The sequence below is a fragment of the Portunus trituberculatus genome, chromosome 20 (assembly GCF_017591435.1).
Source record: "Portunus trituberculatus isolate SZX2019 chromosome 20, ASM1759143v1, whole genome shotgun sequence".
NCBI lineage: Eukaryota > Metazoa > Arthropoda > Malacostraca > Decapoda > Portunidae > Portunus > Portunus trituberculatus.
In genome coordinates, this window is record NC_059274.1 from 1,890,001 (window position 1) to 1,907,904 (window position 17,904).

Here is a 17,904-nt window from a genome sequence, read left to right on the forward strand (position 1 = left end):
TACTGAAACTGAGAGAGGTAATGTCTATGCTCAGTTGAACAAACCTGAACACTGGCAACATGCACTTCCACCTGCCCCAGCGATCGCTCTCATTACTGTGCGCCTTTCAGCTACCCGCTACCACTCGTCGTGTACCTGCAGGTGTGTAGCAGCAAACACACAGCAAAGTAGATAGAGGCTTGTAGGGATGCAGGCTTAACAGAATGCGTGGTTCCTTTCAATAGCTGAGGCTCGAAATGTTTTTTTTTTGTGGTTCACTTGTGGTTTCTTGTCAAATTTTTTTTTTCGTGCGTGTAGTGATGGTCTCATTGTGTGTGTGTGTGTGTGTGTGTGTGTGTGTGTGTGTGTGTGTGTGTGATTTTTTTTTATTTTCCTGTATTCTGAAGTTCCTTCCTTTTTTTTTTCTTATAAAACACGGTTTCCTTTTTCCTTCCTTTTCTCCTTCCGTTCCTTTCCTTTCCTTTCCTTTCCTTTCCTTTCCTTCTTTTCCCTTCTTATGTTGTCAACTATTATTACCAAGAGAGTCTCCAAGCGCACGGGTTCGAATCCTGTCCACGGTCCGAGTGAAGGTTGGGTTTCCTCACTCGGGGCAACGGTTTAGTGGGTGGGCTTTGAGATAGGATTTGCCCTAAAAAGTACTCCCCTTTAGCCCATAAATTCCCATGAAAAGGCCACATGGTATAAGGAAAAAGAAAAAAAATAAAACCATACGAAACCTCACACGTACATTCATCATAAACATCACCATCAACATTCCTCGTGACTAATTTTCCAAGCTGCGTGGGGAAACAAGTCGCGCGTCACAACACACGAGTAGTAGTGTATCCAAGACCGGGTTTGGCGTCACTGTTCCCTTGTCGTGTGCATTCCTCTTAACGCTGCCAGTCCATGAGAAGCTTTGTTTGCTATGGAGTAGAAATTCCTGTTGATTTCGTGATGGTGTTCTGGGTTAAGTGCGCCGAATTGCACGCACCACAACGCCACACGCAACAAAACAATAACCGGAGCTAGAGTTTTACGTGCACGTGTGTGTGTGTGTGTGTGTGTGTGTGTGTGTGTGTGTGTGTGTGTGTGTGTGTGTGTGTGTGTGTGTGTTACTATATTTAATCGACGGTGCATTTGTCATTCAAAGTCATTTATGTTCGTGTGTGTGTGAATGTTCAATCAAAGGCTAAAAATAAGTGAAGTAGGGAAGAAAACGTGTCTGTTTTTTTGTGAATGTTCAATCGAGAGGTGCTAATAAGAGAGGTAGGGAAGAAAATATTTTTTGTAAGTTTGGGAAGAAAATATACTTTTTTCTATCTCTCTTTTCCTCTGTATAAATTTTCCTGTTAAGTGTCACGGGTGCTAGTCACGAGTGTCACGGGTGCTAGTCACGATACTACACACAACACAATCGTGGTCGTAAATTCCTCGCAAGCAAGCCATTGTTCTCATAAAATCCACTCACATTGCATCATTCATATGTTTTCCATGGAACTGAAGAATAATAATTGATGCGAACATTCTTTACTACATTGCTGTTTCAGTCTCATCATGTCACTCGTTAATTTTATACTTTTAAGTTTAGGGAATGATTCCTTCTATGGGCATCTTTTTTTTTTTTTTTTTTTACCTACATCACCTACTGACTTTGCTAGAGTGCTTACGTAAAAATGTCTTTAAAATAACCAAGGCTTTCTTCTTCCTCTCACTCCTATTCTATCCAACTTTCAAATGCAAGAATTAACCAGTACTCCCAATCATTCATACCTTTCTCTGGTAAGGCGGTGGCGTAGTGGATAAGGTGGTGAGCATGGGATCGGGCAGAAGTCCACGCGTAGGTTTGAATCCCCACCACATACCGCTTTGAAGCTATGCCATTTGTCGAGTGGTTTAAAGTTACCTACATCTCACCATGATACCCAGGTTCTGGTTACACCAAAGATGCGCTTGGATGGTGATATCGGCCGTAATATAGGTACCACTATAAATGAAATTGCCTGCGCCACTAATGGGCGGGAGCTTAACAGCGCTTCCCACATATACTTTTCAAGTATGCCTACAGACGCTATAGGCCATGAAAAAAAAACCTCTGGAACTCTCTACCTGCCTGTTTCTGTATTTCCAACTTCCGATGACTTGATTCAATTTAGGAGGGAAGTTTCAAGACATTTGTCTCTATGTTTTGGCTAACTCTATCAGATCTGAAAGGGTGCTGGCAACTAAGTGGGCCTTTTTTTTTTCATTTTTGTTCCCCCTGGTCTGCTTTCCCCTCTTACATAAAAAAATAAGAAAAAAAAGTACCAACTGCCTTCTAGATATTACATAAGCATTATCTTCACACTAACTAAGTATCTAATACTTCCTAAAATAACATCAACAGTCTCCTCACTAACCACGTAACATCTCCATTACAAAACTTAATCCCTTCAGTACCGTGACGCGTTTCCATATTCGCTCTCCTTACTATTTGGTCATTTTACACAACTTCAGAAACTCATATGGTGGGATTGAAATAGTGAAGACTGTGGCCACTAATCTTCTGACGTCCATAGACCCTTCCTAATGTCAATAAGATCGCCTAATCACATCATTCAATCTCATTCTATCTTTTCAATATCCTACATCTAATATCTCTTACATCACGTTCTCTTACTATTTAATTCATCACATGTTTGCGATATATTTGTTTTCATTTTCCTGTCTCATCATCTCGTGTCCTTTTCTTTCTTTGGTGACTCCCTCGTGGTAAAAAAATGCATCCCAGTACTGAAGGGGTTAAATGAGCTTTCAAACTAACCACGCTGCTATTGCTCTTAGAAATTACATATAAATTCCCACTAACCGTGTACCAGTTGCGTCATCAAAGATTAAGTCGTCTTTGCATTAACCACTCAGGAATTCCTTATAAAAACTACCAGACACCTCCCTTCTTATGTGCTTACTAGATAAACACACCTTATAATTATCATCCAGTGAGACGCAATGCTTTCAATACGAGCGCCAAAGTGTTCAGTGTTTGCTTTGAAGTTAAGGATTTTCTACTATGATGCTTTGAGGGAATCTGCCAAGGTGTTCGGCGTTTTCTTTGAAGTTAACCTCGTCTGTACCATGACACGTTTTAATATTTATTCTGCTTACTATTTGGCGATTTTATACAGCTGCAGAAACTTATGTGGGGATTAAAACAATGAACACTCTAACTATTAATCTTCTCACCTCCATAGACCCTTCCTAATGTAAATAAAATCATCTAATTATAACCAAAACTCATCAAAAAATGCGTCCCAGTACTGAAGGGGCTAAGGATTATCTATGATACTTTGTTATATCTTCGTATTTTCAAGCGGGCGACCTTGTGTGTTTAGAGTACGTAGTTAATGCACCGTGAACTAAATAAGGAAAGTACAGTGACGTTGAGTAGCGTTGACGTGAATCCTCAAGGCGAGATAGGGAGCTAAAGTGAGGAGGCGTGGTGTCTGTCAGTCTGATTATCTTCCCTTCAACGCTTCATTAATTTGCGTGTGCCGTTTCACCCGTCTTCCTTCTTGTATGCCACGCTAATGATCCTGCAGTGGACGTACCGATCCTGCTCACTGGCCGTCTGATCCACTGCTTCCTAAGACGAGGCGATGTGGATTGGAGGGATCAAGGTGGATTTAAAAGAATACGTTGAACGAGAGAGCGGTGATGCAAAGACGGTGGGGATGATTCGAGTAAGGGTTAGGATCTCTCTCTCTTTCTCTCTCTCTCTCTTTGCGTAACGTACATTTTTTCTTCAAGTTCATCAGAGTTTTGCGGTGTAGTTTTATTTAAAGAGGAGTCAGAAGTGAGCTCTGTAAACTGACGGTCTCGGTGACAACTTACATTTTGCCAAACGTCATAATCAAAAGTCTTGCGTATCATAGTAAGTTGTTTGTGTATCGCTGCCTTGACAGATATACAACAGTGTGGGAGATGACAAGTTATGATTCTTTTTGTTTAGTTTATCTTTATTTTAGTTCTTGAGAGTTCTAAGTTACGATTAACAGCTTCAGGATGTCATAGGGACTTCTTTAACCCCTTCAGTACAGGGACGCGTTTTTACCTTTGAGTTTTGGGGTATGATTAGACGATCTTATTTACATTAGGAAGAGTCAAAAGATTAGTGGCCAGAATCTTCACTATTTTAATCTCCACATAAGTTTTCTGAAGCTGTATAAAATCACCAAACAGTAACCAGAACAAATATGAAAACATGTCAAGGTACTGAAGGGGTTAATTACCGGTCACAGAGATCATTACTCGAATTCCCTCAGGTGTTTTTTTCCTGCCGATGGTGGAGTCGTTGTTAAAGTGTCATAGAAATTGTATTTATATCTTTGAATGATTCGATAATTATAGTAAAAATCTTATTAATATCTTTGAATGCCCCAATAAGTAACTCCAGCTTGTTAAATATAGACGCGGCAGGACACCCAAACCTTTCATATCAACTTTAGTAATTAACCAACGTCACATTCACCTAATCCCAAGCAGAAACTAACAGAATCTACATTAACATGCAAAAAGCTACACCATTGGATCAGCTCACTGCAGCAACACCGCCCTCTCCAACGTTCCCTGTCTTGTGCCTTCTTTTCCATTCCCCAGAGCAACGTTACACGCATCAAACACAGCAGAAGTCACTGTGCTTATATCGATACTGTTTCCAAAAGTTACGTCACAGGATCCGTGCACTACAGCCTCGTCGCTCTCTCCAGCATTTTCCGCCTTGTGCCTTCATCCTATTTCTTAGACCAACGTTATATCAAACAGTACAAACATCACTTACATTGCGTTTATGAAGTTACGTCACTGTATACGCACGCTGCAGCTTCACCACTCTCCCCAGCATTCCCCGTCTCCTGCGTTCCCTTCTATTCCTGAGACCTGTTTTCCAGCTATCCTCTCCAACCCACCGTCTCCTCCCTCCGTCCCACAGTCCCCACACAAGGCAGCCAGCACAAGGCCGCCAGCCAGCCATTCACGCCTCGCTGCATAACCCCTCCAACAGTGCCTTAGACTCTTGGGTTCAACAGGAAATAGTTACGTAGTGTTCTTCCCTTTCATGTACCAGTGTGTGTGTGTGTGTGTGTGTGTGTGTGTGTGTGTGTGTGTGTGTGTGTGTGTGTGTGTGTGTTTCACTGTTTGATCTGCTGCAGTCTCTGACGAGACAGCCAGACGTTACGCTACGGAACGAGCTCAGAGCTCATTATTTCCGATCTTCGGATAGGCCTGAGACCAGGCACACACCACACACCAGGACAACAAGGTCACAAGTTCTCGATTTACATCCCGTACCTACTCACTGCTAGGTGAACAGGGGCTACACGTGAAAGGAGACATTCCCAAATGTGTGTGTGATGGTGCAGTGCTTTGCCTTTGAACAGTGGAGCCGTCGCATCTTGATCTGTTTAATCTCGTTTACTTTTAACAGGCTGTAGTGGAAGTTAGTGGGCCTTTTAAGGATGGTTCTGTGATTCTAGTGGTAGATTAATAAGAGCGCTACACTATCAGCTAGGGAAACACCAAATGGGACCCGTGCTGCCTCAATAGACTACAGTGAAGGCTAGTGAGTGTTATTGGGGTCTTTTTGATTCCAGTGATAGTCTAATAAAGGTTCTACACTATCAGCAAAGGAAACGCCAATGAAAACGCATACAAGGATCTCTGTAGCCTTTGAAAACTGTACGATAAACTTTTAAAAATACAGTCTCCTTTTATAGCTTTAAGTAGACATGAAGGACACACACACACACACACACACACACACACACACACACACACACACACACACACACACACACACACACAGACAGTCATTGTTAGCTTCAATACGTGATGCACCCATCCTTCACTGGCAACGTGCAGTCAGTCACCATAGGGGTCTGGTTTAGTGTGAGGACCATGGGTACGTACAAAAGTAATAACCTGAATCTGAGCTGTTTTGAGTCCATCCCTCTATACCCGCTCTTCTGCCGCCGCCTCTGCGCTATCTCGGGAACACTGTTACCATGAAAAAACAACACAAAAAAGACAACATATTTTAACCAGTCACACAAGACGGGTGGCATGCTTGTTTTTATCAAGCACTTCCAGGAACTGAGTGTAAAGAAACTTCTGGTTTGCTTCGCCAGGTAAAAATAAAAGGGTAAAATATTCACCACATTCTCACACATACACAAGCAGTATTTTTGAATTATTTGCATGGACTGATCTTGAAGGTAACGTTGTTTTGCCAGATTTAGATAAAGGGATACATGTCCAACTTATCTATGAGCATAACTGAACACGCGCAGATGGACGTGGTGGAGAGTGGCGGGATGGATAAAAAGCAAACCCTCGGGAGCGGATGTTTGTCGTTTTGGAACTGAGGAGGACGAGTGGAAGTATGGGTGTCGCCTGATTTACCGTCGCTCTACTCTCTCTCTCTCTCTCTCTCTCTCTCTCTCTCAGGCATTTTCACATACAGAAGGGACATGAGCAAGGCAAGTGCTTCAGTTCATTAGGTGGTTGAAAGCTGTAACATCGGATCGTCTTTTGTTTCATAATGTTCTAAATTTCGAAGCGTCACTCATTCTTTTTTCTACTAGTGTTGTGCTGGCTACTACTACCACTGCTTCTACTACTACTACTACTATTACTACTACTACTACTTGGGTAAATACTCGTTAATCCTGGTGTAGATATGCTTTAAAGGCTTTTGTTACCTCATTATTTTGTGTTTGGGATGTTCATGAAAACCCGGAGGAGGAAAAAAGAGACAAAAATACAATGTTCTGGTGGTTACCTAAGCTGGCGGAGTCGACGTTACACAACCCGCTCAAAATCTCTGGATGGCGGGCACCCACTTGGCGGTGTCTGGCATCTACGAATCAGTTTGGTTCATTTCTGTTTGCCGCCTGTGCAAGAACAACACGCGTGTCATCGGTCCCAAGCGTGACGGATTGCTGTCTGTCTATCACCACTTCGGGATATATAACTAGTGTTTCTTGATGTGTCTTGCTGTGTTGTGCTCTTCATACATAAGGTAAGCCTCTCGGAACCCATTGCTACAAGCCGCCCCCCATTAGCCACCCCCTGTAGTGCCCATAAATCTCACTTGTATAGGCTTACGTATGTCTCGCGTCTTTCATCTTTTAAAAGGCTAAGTGAAATATTGGTGGTTTTTCTGTCGACGCATCTAAAAGACAGCGAGACAAGTGTATAAAGTGGTTCAGGTTCTCGTCTTGCGGTGATTGCGTGTTCTTTAGTCTATTATACGTGTTCCTCCTCACATCCTTGTCCTGATAAGGTCTATATTTCTAGAACAAAGCAGGGGAGCGAGGTCTGTTGCGGGGGAGTTGTGTGGTCTGTCTGGCTTAACTCTTGTGCCTGTTCTATCCGCGACACTCCGAGGGTTAGGGAAAGAAATGGTCAGCATTTTGACATCCAAATTTTGAAAAGATAATGCACATCACACACACACACACACACACACACACACACACACACACACACACACACCGCGTAGTGTAGTGGTTAGCACGCTCGACTCACAATCGAGAGGGCCGGGTTCGAGTCACGGGAAGCGGCGAGGCAAATGGGCAAGCCTCTTAATGTGTGGCCCCTGTTCACCTAGCAGTAAATAGGTACGGGATGTAACTCGAGGGGTTGTGGCCTCGCTTTCCCGGTATGTGGAGTGTGTTGTGGTGTCAGTCCTACCCGAAGATCGGTCTATGAGCTCTGAGCTCGCTCCGTAATGGGGAAGACTGGCTGGGTGACCAACAGGCGACCGAGGTGAATTACACACACACACACACACACACACACACACACACACACACACACACACACACACAAAAGAAACCACAATAAAATCAAATAAGTGAAAAAAGTGTTCTCACTCATAATAACTTAAATTCTACACGATACCAATATATCATACTGAGAATGAACCACAACAGTAAAAAAAAAAAAAAAAAATAAAACAAGCGTTCCCTCTAATAATAACTTAAATCTACACGATACCAATATATCAAAATGAAAATAAACATCAACAGTAAAAAAAAAAAATAAAATAAAATAAATAAATAAAATGAAAACGATCTCAGTGTAGCTCATGTCCTCAATAACCCGCCGCGTTGATTTCACTGTGAAAAACTCAAGAACCAGGAACAGCCAGCAAGACACTCGCCGGCGCCAGAGTCTGCATGAGGAACCTTAAACCGCACGCAGGGCTGTTACCAATTATGAAACTCGCGAGAGGTGCTGTGCTGCCCTTAGTACCCATGCAACAAGACGAAGTACTGTGCTATTTGTTTTCCTTTCGATTCCTTATCCTCTTCCTCTTAATCTTCCTCCTTCTCTCTCGACGCCACCACTTTATCTTTTCAATTTTGTTAGTGATGTTTTCTTTTAAGCTTTACAGTGACCACTAGAGAGAGAGAGAGAGAGAGAGAGAGAGAGAGAGAGAGAGAGAGAGATTAGATACGACATTCTAAGGTTACCACTCAACATACATTTCCCTTCAGTTCGTTGAGTTTCAAGTGGTGATGGTAGTGGTGGTTGTGGTGGTGTGTGGAAAACGGCAAAGGCAGAAATAGAGATAGAACAAAGGTAATTAACGCGGTGAGCCTTTCCAGATGGCCACAAGGTCGTGTCTGTGTTTCAAATGCTTCGTCTCCATCTGTTCTTGTCGCTCTCTTTCTGCTCACTTCTGGCCAAACAGTGTCCCGCCTTCCTGTGCTTCATTGCCCGTGTCGCTAAGAGGTCACGCGGTCCCTTTATTGAGATATGTTTGAAGCTTCATGTTCCTCTCTTAGCTATTTCTCTCTCTCTCTCTCTCTCTCAACTAAAAAGGCCCGAATTCGAGTCCAAGGCAAATAGACGAGCCTCTTAGTGTGTAGCCCCTGTTCACCTATTATAGTAGTAAATAGGTACGGGATGTAACTCGAGAGGTTGAGGCCTCGGTGTCCCGGTGCGTGTGGTGTGTGGTGTGGTCTCAGTCCTTCTCGAAGATCGGTCAGTAGAGCTCTTTCTGTAGGGGAAAGGCTGGCTGGGTGACGAACAGGCGATCGTGGTGAATATTCTCTCTCTCTCTCTCTCTCTCTCTCTCTCTCGTATGGAGTAAGGATGGTTGGCTGTGAAAGGAATCCTGTTGTTGTGATTTGTATGGATATATAAATGTCAAAACGAGGCTTTAATGTGTATAAATTAATATATAAGTTCTCTCTCTCTCTCTCTCAGAACATGAATAGGACTTCTCCGCCGTACAGCATCTCTGTGTCCTCTCTCGCTACGGAGGAGGATGAGGAGGCGAACCCCATCACCTTCAGCTGGTGCGGTGTGAACGTCTTCGCGCGGCCCAAGGGTGTCGCTGGGAAGAGGTACTTTTGGCATAGGCGTGACGAAACCGCGACGCCCTCCGCTGAGACTCACATTCTGAAGTGCGGTAAGGAAAACTCTGGTACTTGTTTTATGTATGTGTATGTGTATGTATGTATGTATGTGTGTATGAGTGTATGTGTATGTTGTCACTTTTATTTATCTTGTTTGTTTTATTGGTTTGTTTTCATTTGTTTTCTTTCTTTGTTTATTTTTATTTATTTATTTGGGTAGTTAATTTGCTTATATTGTCTTTAGTTTTCACTAAATCTTTTAGTTCATCAATTACACACACACACACACACACACACACACACACATCTCTCTCTCTCTCTCTCTCTCTCTCTCTCTCTGTGTCGTTTATTCACTTACTCTGAGGCCAGGGAGGGAGCGACGCAAGGGAAATGTTCAAGAGTACTGGACTTAAAAGGCTGAAATGGGAAGGGACGAAAGAGATAGGAAGGAGAAAGAAGGAAGCTACATCGGTGTGTCCTCCGATCTGGCGTGAGTTATGAGCTTATGTAGAAACCAATTGCTCTCTCACCACGACCATTTTCCAAGGCCAGAGAGACAACCAGTTCCCAAGAGTGATTTACCGGTTAATAATGTAGAAATGTTGTTAATCCGCCAGTAGAATGATAAAAATAGGTAGATTTTAACTTGAAGGGTTTTGATTGGTCTCAGTATACGGTCTTCTGTGAAAGCTGCTGGTTATACTTTCCTCTCGTATTTACCAATTTTAAACGGGAATTCTGGAATATAAAGATGAAAATTGCACTTTTCTTTTGAGTTGTAGAGGATTTGAGTGAGTGAGTGAGTGTGTGAGTGTGTGTGTGAGTGAGTTACATGTTTAACTCAGCAAAAAAAACTTTCCTCGTTTTTACAAATATTAAAAGAGAATTCTGGAATATAAAGATAAGAATCACACTTTTTTTTGAGTTGTAGAGTGATGGAGTGAGTGAGTGAGTGGGTGACGTGTTTAACTCAGCAACAAAGAGGTCAGGGAGTACTAAGATGAAGGGAGAGTGATGTGAGGTGACAGGCTGTAGAAGGAAAGCAGTGACCGCACTCAACATGCAACACAAAACCATAGCGGACCTGACACTCGTGCACTCCCGCTGGTGACGTCATGAATAAGTGTGTTTTCAGTTAATGTCCTGGAGTCTGTATCTGTGTGTGTCTCAGCCGAGGCATCACGTGAATCTGTGACGTCACTAGCTATGGTCACATGTATCTTAAAGGCCTTGGATGTGAAGCGAGGTGGTGGGTGCGGTAAGGCTTGGTGCGGCTTGGCGGGGGGTGGAGGTTTGTGAAATGGCGTGGCGAGGCTTACATAACAGCCAGTCAATGATCGCCCTGTCTACGATGTATTTCAGTGACGGGCGTGTGTCGTCCCGGGGAGCTGCTGGCCATCATGGGGGCGTCAGGGGCGGGCAAGACCACTCTTCTTAACGTTCTCACGCACCGTAACAACGAAAAGTTACGAATCACCGGCGATCTCTTTGTGAACGGCAGCCGCGTAGACCCTGACACCCTGACCAGCCGCTCCGCCTACGTGCAGCAGGACGACCTCTTCATCGGCCACATCACCGTCAGGGAGCAGCTCATCTTTCAGGTGGGCGACTGCTGTGACATGATATCTGGGCTCATGTCATTTAGAAACGCTCTGTTCTCACCACGACTATTTTTAAAGCCCACAAAAATCACTGTTTTAAGTGTTTCTCCTAAAAGTAGTGTGGAAATCTCGTTATTCTGTCACTAGAAGCGTAGAAACATCCTTAGAAACCTGTGCTGTTGTAACTGGAGGCTTTGGAAATTAGTGGCGGTGGGCGCAGAGGAGTTTCATAAAAAGACGGCTCTCGGTAGGCGGGTGTCTAATGGCGGCTGAGGAGGATAATAGAGAATGGAGAAAGTGTTGAAGGTCACGAATTTAGCAATTTTTTGTTAACTTTAATTCGAGATATTTGTATTTCTCTGGGTACACTATTTGACAGATATTGGCGTTTTATTGTGTTGCCTAAATGCATCGCCTCTGTCAGTCTGATAGTGGACCTGCTCCTCTCCTGCTCAGTTTGTCGTATGGAAGGGTTAAATACTCCTTGTCTCCAGCCTTTTCTCCTTTTTCTTCCTCATTTTGTTGTTATTCATTACTTTCCCGTATCTTTACTTATGCTTTTAGATTTTCTTTTTTTCTTATTGTTGGTGGTGGTGGTGGTGGTGTTGGTGGTGGTGGAATTTTTGTTGTTTTTGTTGTTGGTGGTGTTGTTGTTGGTGGTAGTGTTGTTGTTGTTGTTGTTGTTGTTGTTGTTGTTAACGAATTGTCCCGTAACGTTTTTGGGTTTTCTCTTTTTTTTGTTTTTTGTTGTTTATTATCGTTATTAATGTAGTAATAGTAGTAGTAGTAGTAGTAGTAGTAGTAGTAGTAGTAGTTGTTGTTGTTGTTGTTGCCTTTGTTGCCATTGTTGTTGTTGCTGCTGCTGTTGTTCATTTGTCCGGTGTCTCTTATCTTCTGCTTTTGTTGTTGTTGTTGATGTTTTTGTTGTTGTTACTAAATTGGCGGCATTTTTTTTTTTTCTCATTTTGTTGTTGTTGATGTTTTTGTTGATGTTGTTGTTGTTGTTGCCGTTGTTACTGATGATGACACTCCGTATTCTCTCAGGCCGCTCTGCGCATGGACCGCCATTTGACCCACGACCAGCGGCTGTTACGCGTCGACCACGTTATATCAGATGTAAGTCACCCGCCTCGGCTGGGCCACACCAGGGCGCCTTGCCTCCTTTGCCTCTACACGAATCACTCTCCCTCTCTCTTATTGCCTTCTTTTAGTTCCTTCTTCCTCTTTCTTCTTCTTTTCCTTGACCATTTCTTCATCTTCGTCCTTCTCTTCATTTTCCCTTTTGCTTTCTTTTTCCTTTAGTAATTTTCGTTCCTCGTCTTCGTCCTCTTCTTCTCTTACTCTTCCTCTTTTTCCTTAGTCATTTTCGTTCTTCATCTTCGTCTATCTCTTCATTTTTCCGTTTTCTTCCTTTTTTTTTCTTTAGTCATTTTCGCTCCTCTTCTTCCCGTTTTCTTCCTTTTCCTTTAGTCATTTTCTTCCCTCATCTTCGTCCTCCTCTTTATCTTCCCGTTTTGTTCCTTTTTTTGGTAATTTTCGTTCCTCACCTTCGTCATTCTCTTCATCTTCCAGTTTTGTTCCTTTTTCCTTTAGTCATTTTCGTTCCTCATCTTCCTCCTTCTCATTATCTTCCCGTTTTTTTTTTTAAGTCATTTTCGCTCCTCGTCTTCGTTCTTCTCCTCATCTTCCTCCAAGTGATAAAAATTTCAGTAATGTACTCGATCATTGTAACAGCGTGATGTGAATGCATGTTTAATTTTCTCTTTGTTCCTTCGCATATCCTTCTTTTTAAAATTTGTAACTCTCTTTTTGCTGATTTCATTGTTTTTCATTTTCCTGTCTTTCTTTGTCTTTCTTTAACGTATTCTGTGTATTCTCAGTCCATTCACTTCCTTGCTCCCTTTTGCAGACACTCTTTTCCATCTCATTTCTTTGTTTCATTGTGCTTTTCCTTTCTTTTCCAACCTCCCTGTTCTTCATTCTGCCTTTCCTCCCTCGGGCTGCTCCAACTCCGTGCGTGTTCCCCAGCTTGGCCTCAGCCGCTGCGAACACACGCGCATCGGAACGCCAGGCGAGGACCGGAGAATGTCAGGAGGCGAGATCAAGCGGCTCAGTTTTGCGTGCGAGGTGAGAAATGATCGCCGCCACTTCCTTGTTAATCGTCACTTTTTTGGACTGTTTTTCATCCTTATATTTTTTGTTCATTAATTGTATTTTCGTGTTACATATAGAAAGTTTAATTCGTTTACTCTCTCTCTCTCTCTCTCTCTCTCTCTCTCTCTCTCTCTCTCTCTCTCTCTCTCTCTCTCTCTCTCTCTCTCTCTCTCTCTCTCTCTCTCTCTCTCTCAGGTGCTGACCAACCCGTCGCTTCTGTTCTGTGACGAGCCCACCTCCGGCCTGGACTCCTTCATGGCCCAGAACGTGGTGAGCATGATGAAGGGCATGGCGGAGCGGGGCAAGACAGTGCTGTCCACCATCCACCAGCCCAGCTCGGAGGTGTTCGCCATGTTCGACCGCGTCTTGTTCCTCGCTGAAGGCAGAGTGGCCTTCCTCGGCAGCTGTGACGAGGCGCTGCGCTTCTTCGGCAAGTGAGTGAAGGAGTTGTGGGAGTGAAGAGCCTCGTGGTGCAGATTCTTGTTTGTTTCTCCTTCAGCGAGTGAGTGAAGGAGTTGTGGACAGTAAAGTGCCTCGTGGTGCAGTTCCTTGTTTGTTTCTGCTTCAGCGAGTGAGTGAAGGAGTTGTGGGAGTGAAGGGCCTCGTGTTTTAATTAATGTTTTGTTTTGTTTCTTCTTCGCGAGTGAGTGAGTGAGTTGTGTAAGCAAAATGCCTCGGGATTCAGTTTCTCGTTTGTTTCTTCTTTAAAAAGAGAATATTTTTCAGACTCTAGTTAAAGCCGGATATAACTCATTGCGCTCTCTTACTCCCCTCCTCAAACAGCCAGCAGGAGGATCAGAGCAGCCACAAAAAACAAAGGTTGCCCATCTCGTATATAATTAAAACTTTACGGTTGAGAAAATATGTATATCATTATGTGTTGGGGCTGACGGCAGACTGGTGGTGCTGCGGCGCTGGGGAGTGATGTGGGTGCGATTTTTCTTTACGTTTTCCTTATTGAAAAAATATCACAAAAACGTTTTCTCTCTTCTTCAGTTGGACACTAATCCACTCATACCTTACCTTACCTTAATTGCCTCTAACTTTCTCCTTTCCTCATAAATTTTCTTCTGTTTATATATTTTCATCATTTTCTGCATAGTGCCCTTTCTTTTACGTGCCTTAATCTGTTCTTTCCTCTCTCCACTATACTTCCTTATATTCGCTCTCCGTCATCTATTTCTGTTACACTCTCGTTTTCTTCACCGGAAGGCTTGGAATGACCTGCCCGGCCCAGTACAACCCCGCCGACTACTTCATTCACAAACTGTCGATAGAACCAGGCCGCCAGGAGACGTGCAAGTACCGCATCAACTCCGTCTGTGACACATTTGAGCTTAACGAGCTGGGCAAGGCGGTGTTAGAAGACGTCAACGCCAACCAGAGACTACAGAACCACGAGGTAATACTACTACTACTACTACTACTGCTACTGCTACTGCTACTGCTACTGCTACTACTACTACTTCTGCTACTACTACTGCTGCTGCTGCTGCTACTACTACTACTACTACTACTACTGCTACTACTACTGCTGCACCACTGCTGCTGCTGCTGCTACCACTGCTGCTACTGCTGCTACTACTGCTACTGCTACTACTACTACTACTACTACCACCTGCCACTGCCACTGCCACTACTACTACTACCACTACTACCACCACCTGCTGCTGCTGCTGCCACTGCTACTACTACTACTACTGCTACTGCACACCACCACCACCACCACCACCACCACCACTACTACCACTACTACCAGTACTACTACCCCTTTTGAATGTTGCTACTAATATGACAATTACTACTATTAATCTATTACTACTACGACAGTTACTACTATTAATCTATTATTGCTGCCACTACCTTTATTACTACCACTAATCCTGCTGTCAGTGAGTCAGTGCGTACCTATCTACCACCTACCGTCTCCACCTTATAGTTTTTCGTCTCCTCACCAGATCATGTTGCTAATACGTGTTTTTCTTCGTCCAAATCCGGTTTCGCTGTGTGTGAAGATACCTACACGCCAACAAGCCAAACGATACCCATTAAATAGTCAATTCTTGAACCTTTTCTGCCCAGGATGACGTGTACGGCCGCCAGAAAGAGAACAAGTCGCCTTACAAGAGTTCGTGGTGGAAGCAGTTTCATTGGGTGTTGTGGCGCTCTTGGCTTCAGACCATCAGGGAACCACGTCTTATCGGGGTTCGCTTCCTGCAGGGACTGGTGAGTTCTTGATACTATGAGACCTTGAGAATCTATTATAGAAAGTTTTTTTTTTTTAATGCATCGCGTATTTGTTTATTTATTTTTAGTTTTGTTCTTGTTATTTATTATTCTTGTTCTTTCTTTTTCAATTTTTTTTATATCTTTTCTTCTTCTCTTCTGCTTGTTCATTTACTGATTCATTTTCCTTCTTATTCACCTTCGTCTTCCTCTTTTTCTGGAGGCGATGAAGCGATAAGGTCTGATGGGCGGATATCCCTTAATGGAGTGTTGACAGCTTCCATCCATCACCAGCGAACGTATATTACAATTTCAACACGAGCTAATTATTGCCACTTCTCTCTCTGGCTTGAGGGAATAAGCCACGCGACGCATCATGCTGGCTTTGGTCTTGGCGGGGGATTTGAATGCCTGTGACTAGTACACTGTATGATGTAGAGTACGTGAAGGTATTATTAGTGATTTAAGATTAAGATTTATAGGAATATGAATGTCACGAAAGGAAGGGGGAGTACATTCTTACTGATATCTAAGTTCTTAAAGTTTTATATAAGGTTGTTCTTGACGTTATTAATACCGCATATTCTGGATCACTTCTGTGTCTCATCCCCACTACTTTCCAAAGGCTTTAGATGAAATCACGGAATTTTAAGTGCGTTTTTATGTTCCTAATGACAGATAGATAAGATTTCTATATCATCAACACGATACGCACTCTTGATAACCCGCCAATCACCTCTGTGGCCTCGGAAAGTCCTAATGAGAGCAGAGAGCATTTCCAAATATGGGATCTAGCCACTGTCGAGCACCCGAACACTGCATGCACGCCAGTTTTTTATCCCTCTGTGTCTCCCCGCAGGCCATGTCGGTAATACTGGGACTCATGTACAACAGAAAGGGACCCTATGTGGATGTGATGAGCATTAACGGATCTCTCTTTGTCATCGTTAGCAACATGACCTTCCAGAATATGTCACTTGTTATTCATGTAAGTTCAATTTTTTTTTTCTTCTTATTCCTCTTTTTCGTTTTTCCTTATTTTGTTTCCCTTTGTTCTTATTCATGTAAGTTCTGTTTTTTTCCTCTTATTCCTCGTTTTCGTCTTTCCTTACTTTGTTTCCCTTTGTTCTTTATTCTTTTCTCCTTTAGATTCATGTAAGTTTTTGTATTTTTCCTCTCTGTTCTCTTATTTTCTCCCTTGTTTCTCTTTTACTCTTCATTTTTCCTCTTTCTCTAAAACGTGCTTAAGAAAATGTTCATAAATTGCAGCTGAACTTATGGAAGGAACTACGGGTTTAATCGAGACTTCCTCCCTTTTGCAAATTTTCTAAGGATACATTTTCAACATATTTTAATCCTCCCCACTGTACTATTTCTTTTTATTGTATTTTCCATTCCCTTTCCACACTCACCTAAGCTTTATCCTCTGTGACCGTCAATAGTGTCCCCGTGCCAGTTTCCCTTTGCTAAACACATTACTTCAGCCCCTTCCCACACTGCCTCACACTTCTGGCTCTTCATTCACTCCAGATACCTCACCATTTTTTTTCCGTCACACACACACACACACACACACACACACACACACACACACACACACACACACACACACACACACACACACACACACACACACACACACACACACACACACACACTCACTGTCTCTGTCTCTGTCTCTGTCTCTCATATACACACACACACACACTCTCTCTCTCTCTCTCTCTCTCTCTCTCTCTCTCTCTCTCTCTCTCTCTCTCTCTCTCTCTCTCTCTCTCTCTCTCTCTCTCTCTCTCTCTAAATCTATCAGTCTTCTTCACACAATGTTCCTGCAACTGAAACTGAAAGCATTTTTTTTTTTTTTTTGGGTAAGAAAACAAGAGATTAGTCGTTTTCTTTCATTCCAGACATTTTGCACTAATAAGGAACTGTTTCTTCGGGAGCACCACAACGGCATGTACCGGCCAGACGTGTACTTCCTGTCCAAGAACATCGTGGAGGCGCCAGTGTTCACTCTGTACGCCATCATGTACACCTCCATATTCTACTTCCTCGCCGGCTTCTCCTACGACAGAGACCAATTCCTTATTTGCGTGGGAACCTCCGTTCTCCTTGCTTGGTGCTCAGTGTCCTTCGGTGAGAGACGGTGTGTGTGTGTGTGTGTGTGTGTGTGTAATTCACCTCGGTCGCTTGCTGGTCACCCAGACATTCTTCCCCATTACGGAGCGAGCTCAGAGCTTATAGACCGATCTTCGGGTAGGACTGAGACCACAACACACTCCACACACCGGGAAAGCGAGGCCACAACCCCTCGAGTTACATCCCGTACCTATTTACTGCTAGGTGAACAGGGACCACACATTAAGAGGTTTGCCCATTTGCCTCGCCGCCCCGGGACTCGAACCCGGCCCTCTCGATTGTGAGGCGAGCGTGCTAACCACTACACTACGCGGTGTGTGTGTGTGTGTGTGTGTGTGTGTGTGTGTGTGTGTGTGCGGGGTTTCAGTGCCAGAGTGCTTGTGACGTGCAGACAAGAAGAG

At 43.4% G+C, this 17,904-nt stretch overlaps 1 protein-coding gene across 1 annotated transcript in view; it reads left to right on the top strand.

The window, feature by feature from the left end:
• The first annotated feature begins 6,883 nt into the window (after positions 1-6,883).
• Positions 6,884-17,904, top strand: part of LOC123506488 — a 33,234-nt gene continuing 22,213 nt past the window's right edge. Inside the window, exons 1-10 of the mRNA XM_045258620.1 lie at positions 6,884-7,033; positions 9,232-9,436; positions 10,746-10,984; positions 12,029-12,100; positions 13,013-13,111; positions 13,334-13,572; positions 14,351-14,540; positions 15,221-15,364; positions 16,224-16,352; positions 17,272-17,500. Of these exons, the coding sequence (XP_045114555.1) occupies positions 9,235-9,436; positions 10,746-10,984; positions 12,029-12,100; positions 13,013-13,111; positions 13,334-13,572; positions 14,351-14,540; positions 15,221-15,364; positions 16,224-16,352; positions 17,272-17,500 (1,543 nt within the window). The 5' untranslated portion in view covers positions 6,884-7,033; positions 9,232-9,234. The remainder of the gene's footprint in view (positions 7,034-9,231; positions 9,437-10,745; positions 10,985-12,028; positions 12,101-13,012; positions 13,112-13,333; positions 13,573-14,350; positions 14,541-15,220; positions 15,365-16,223; positions 16,353-17,271; positions 17,501-17,904) is intronic.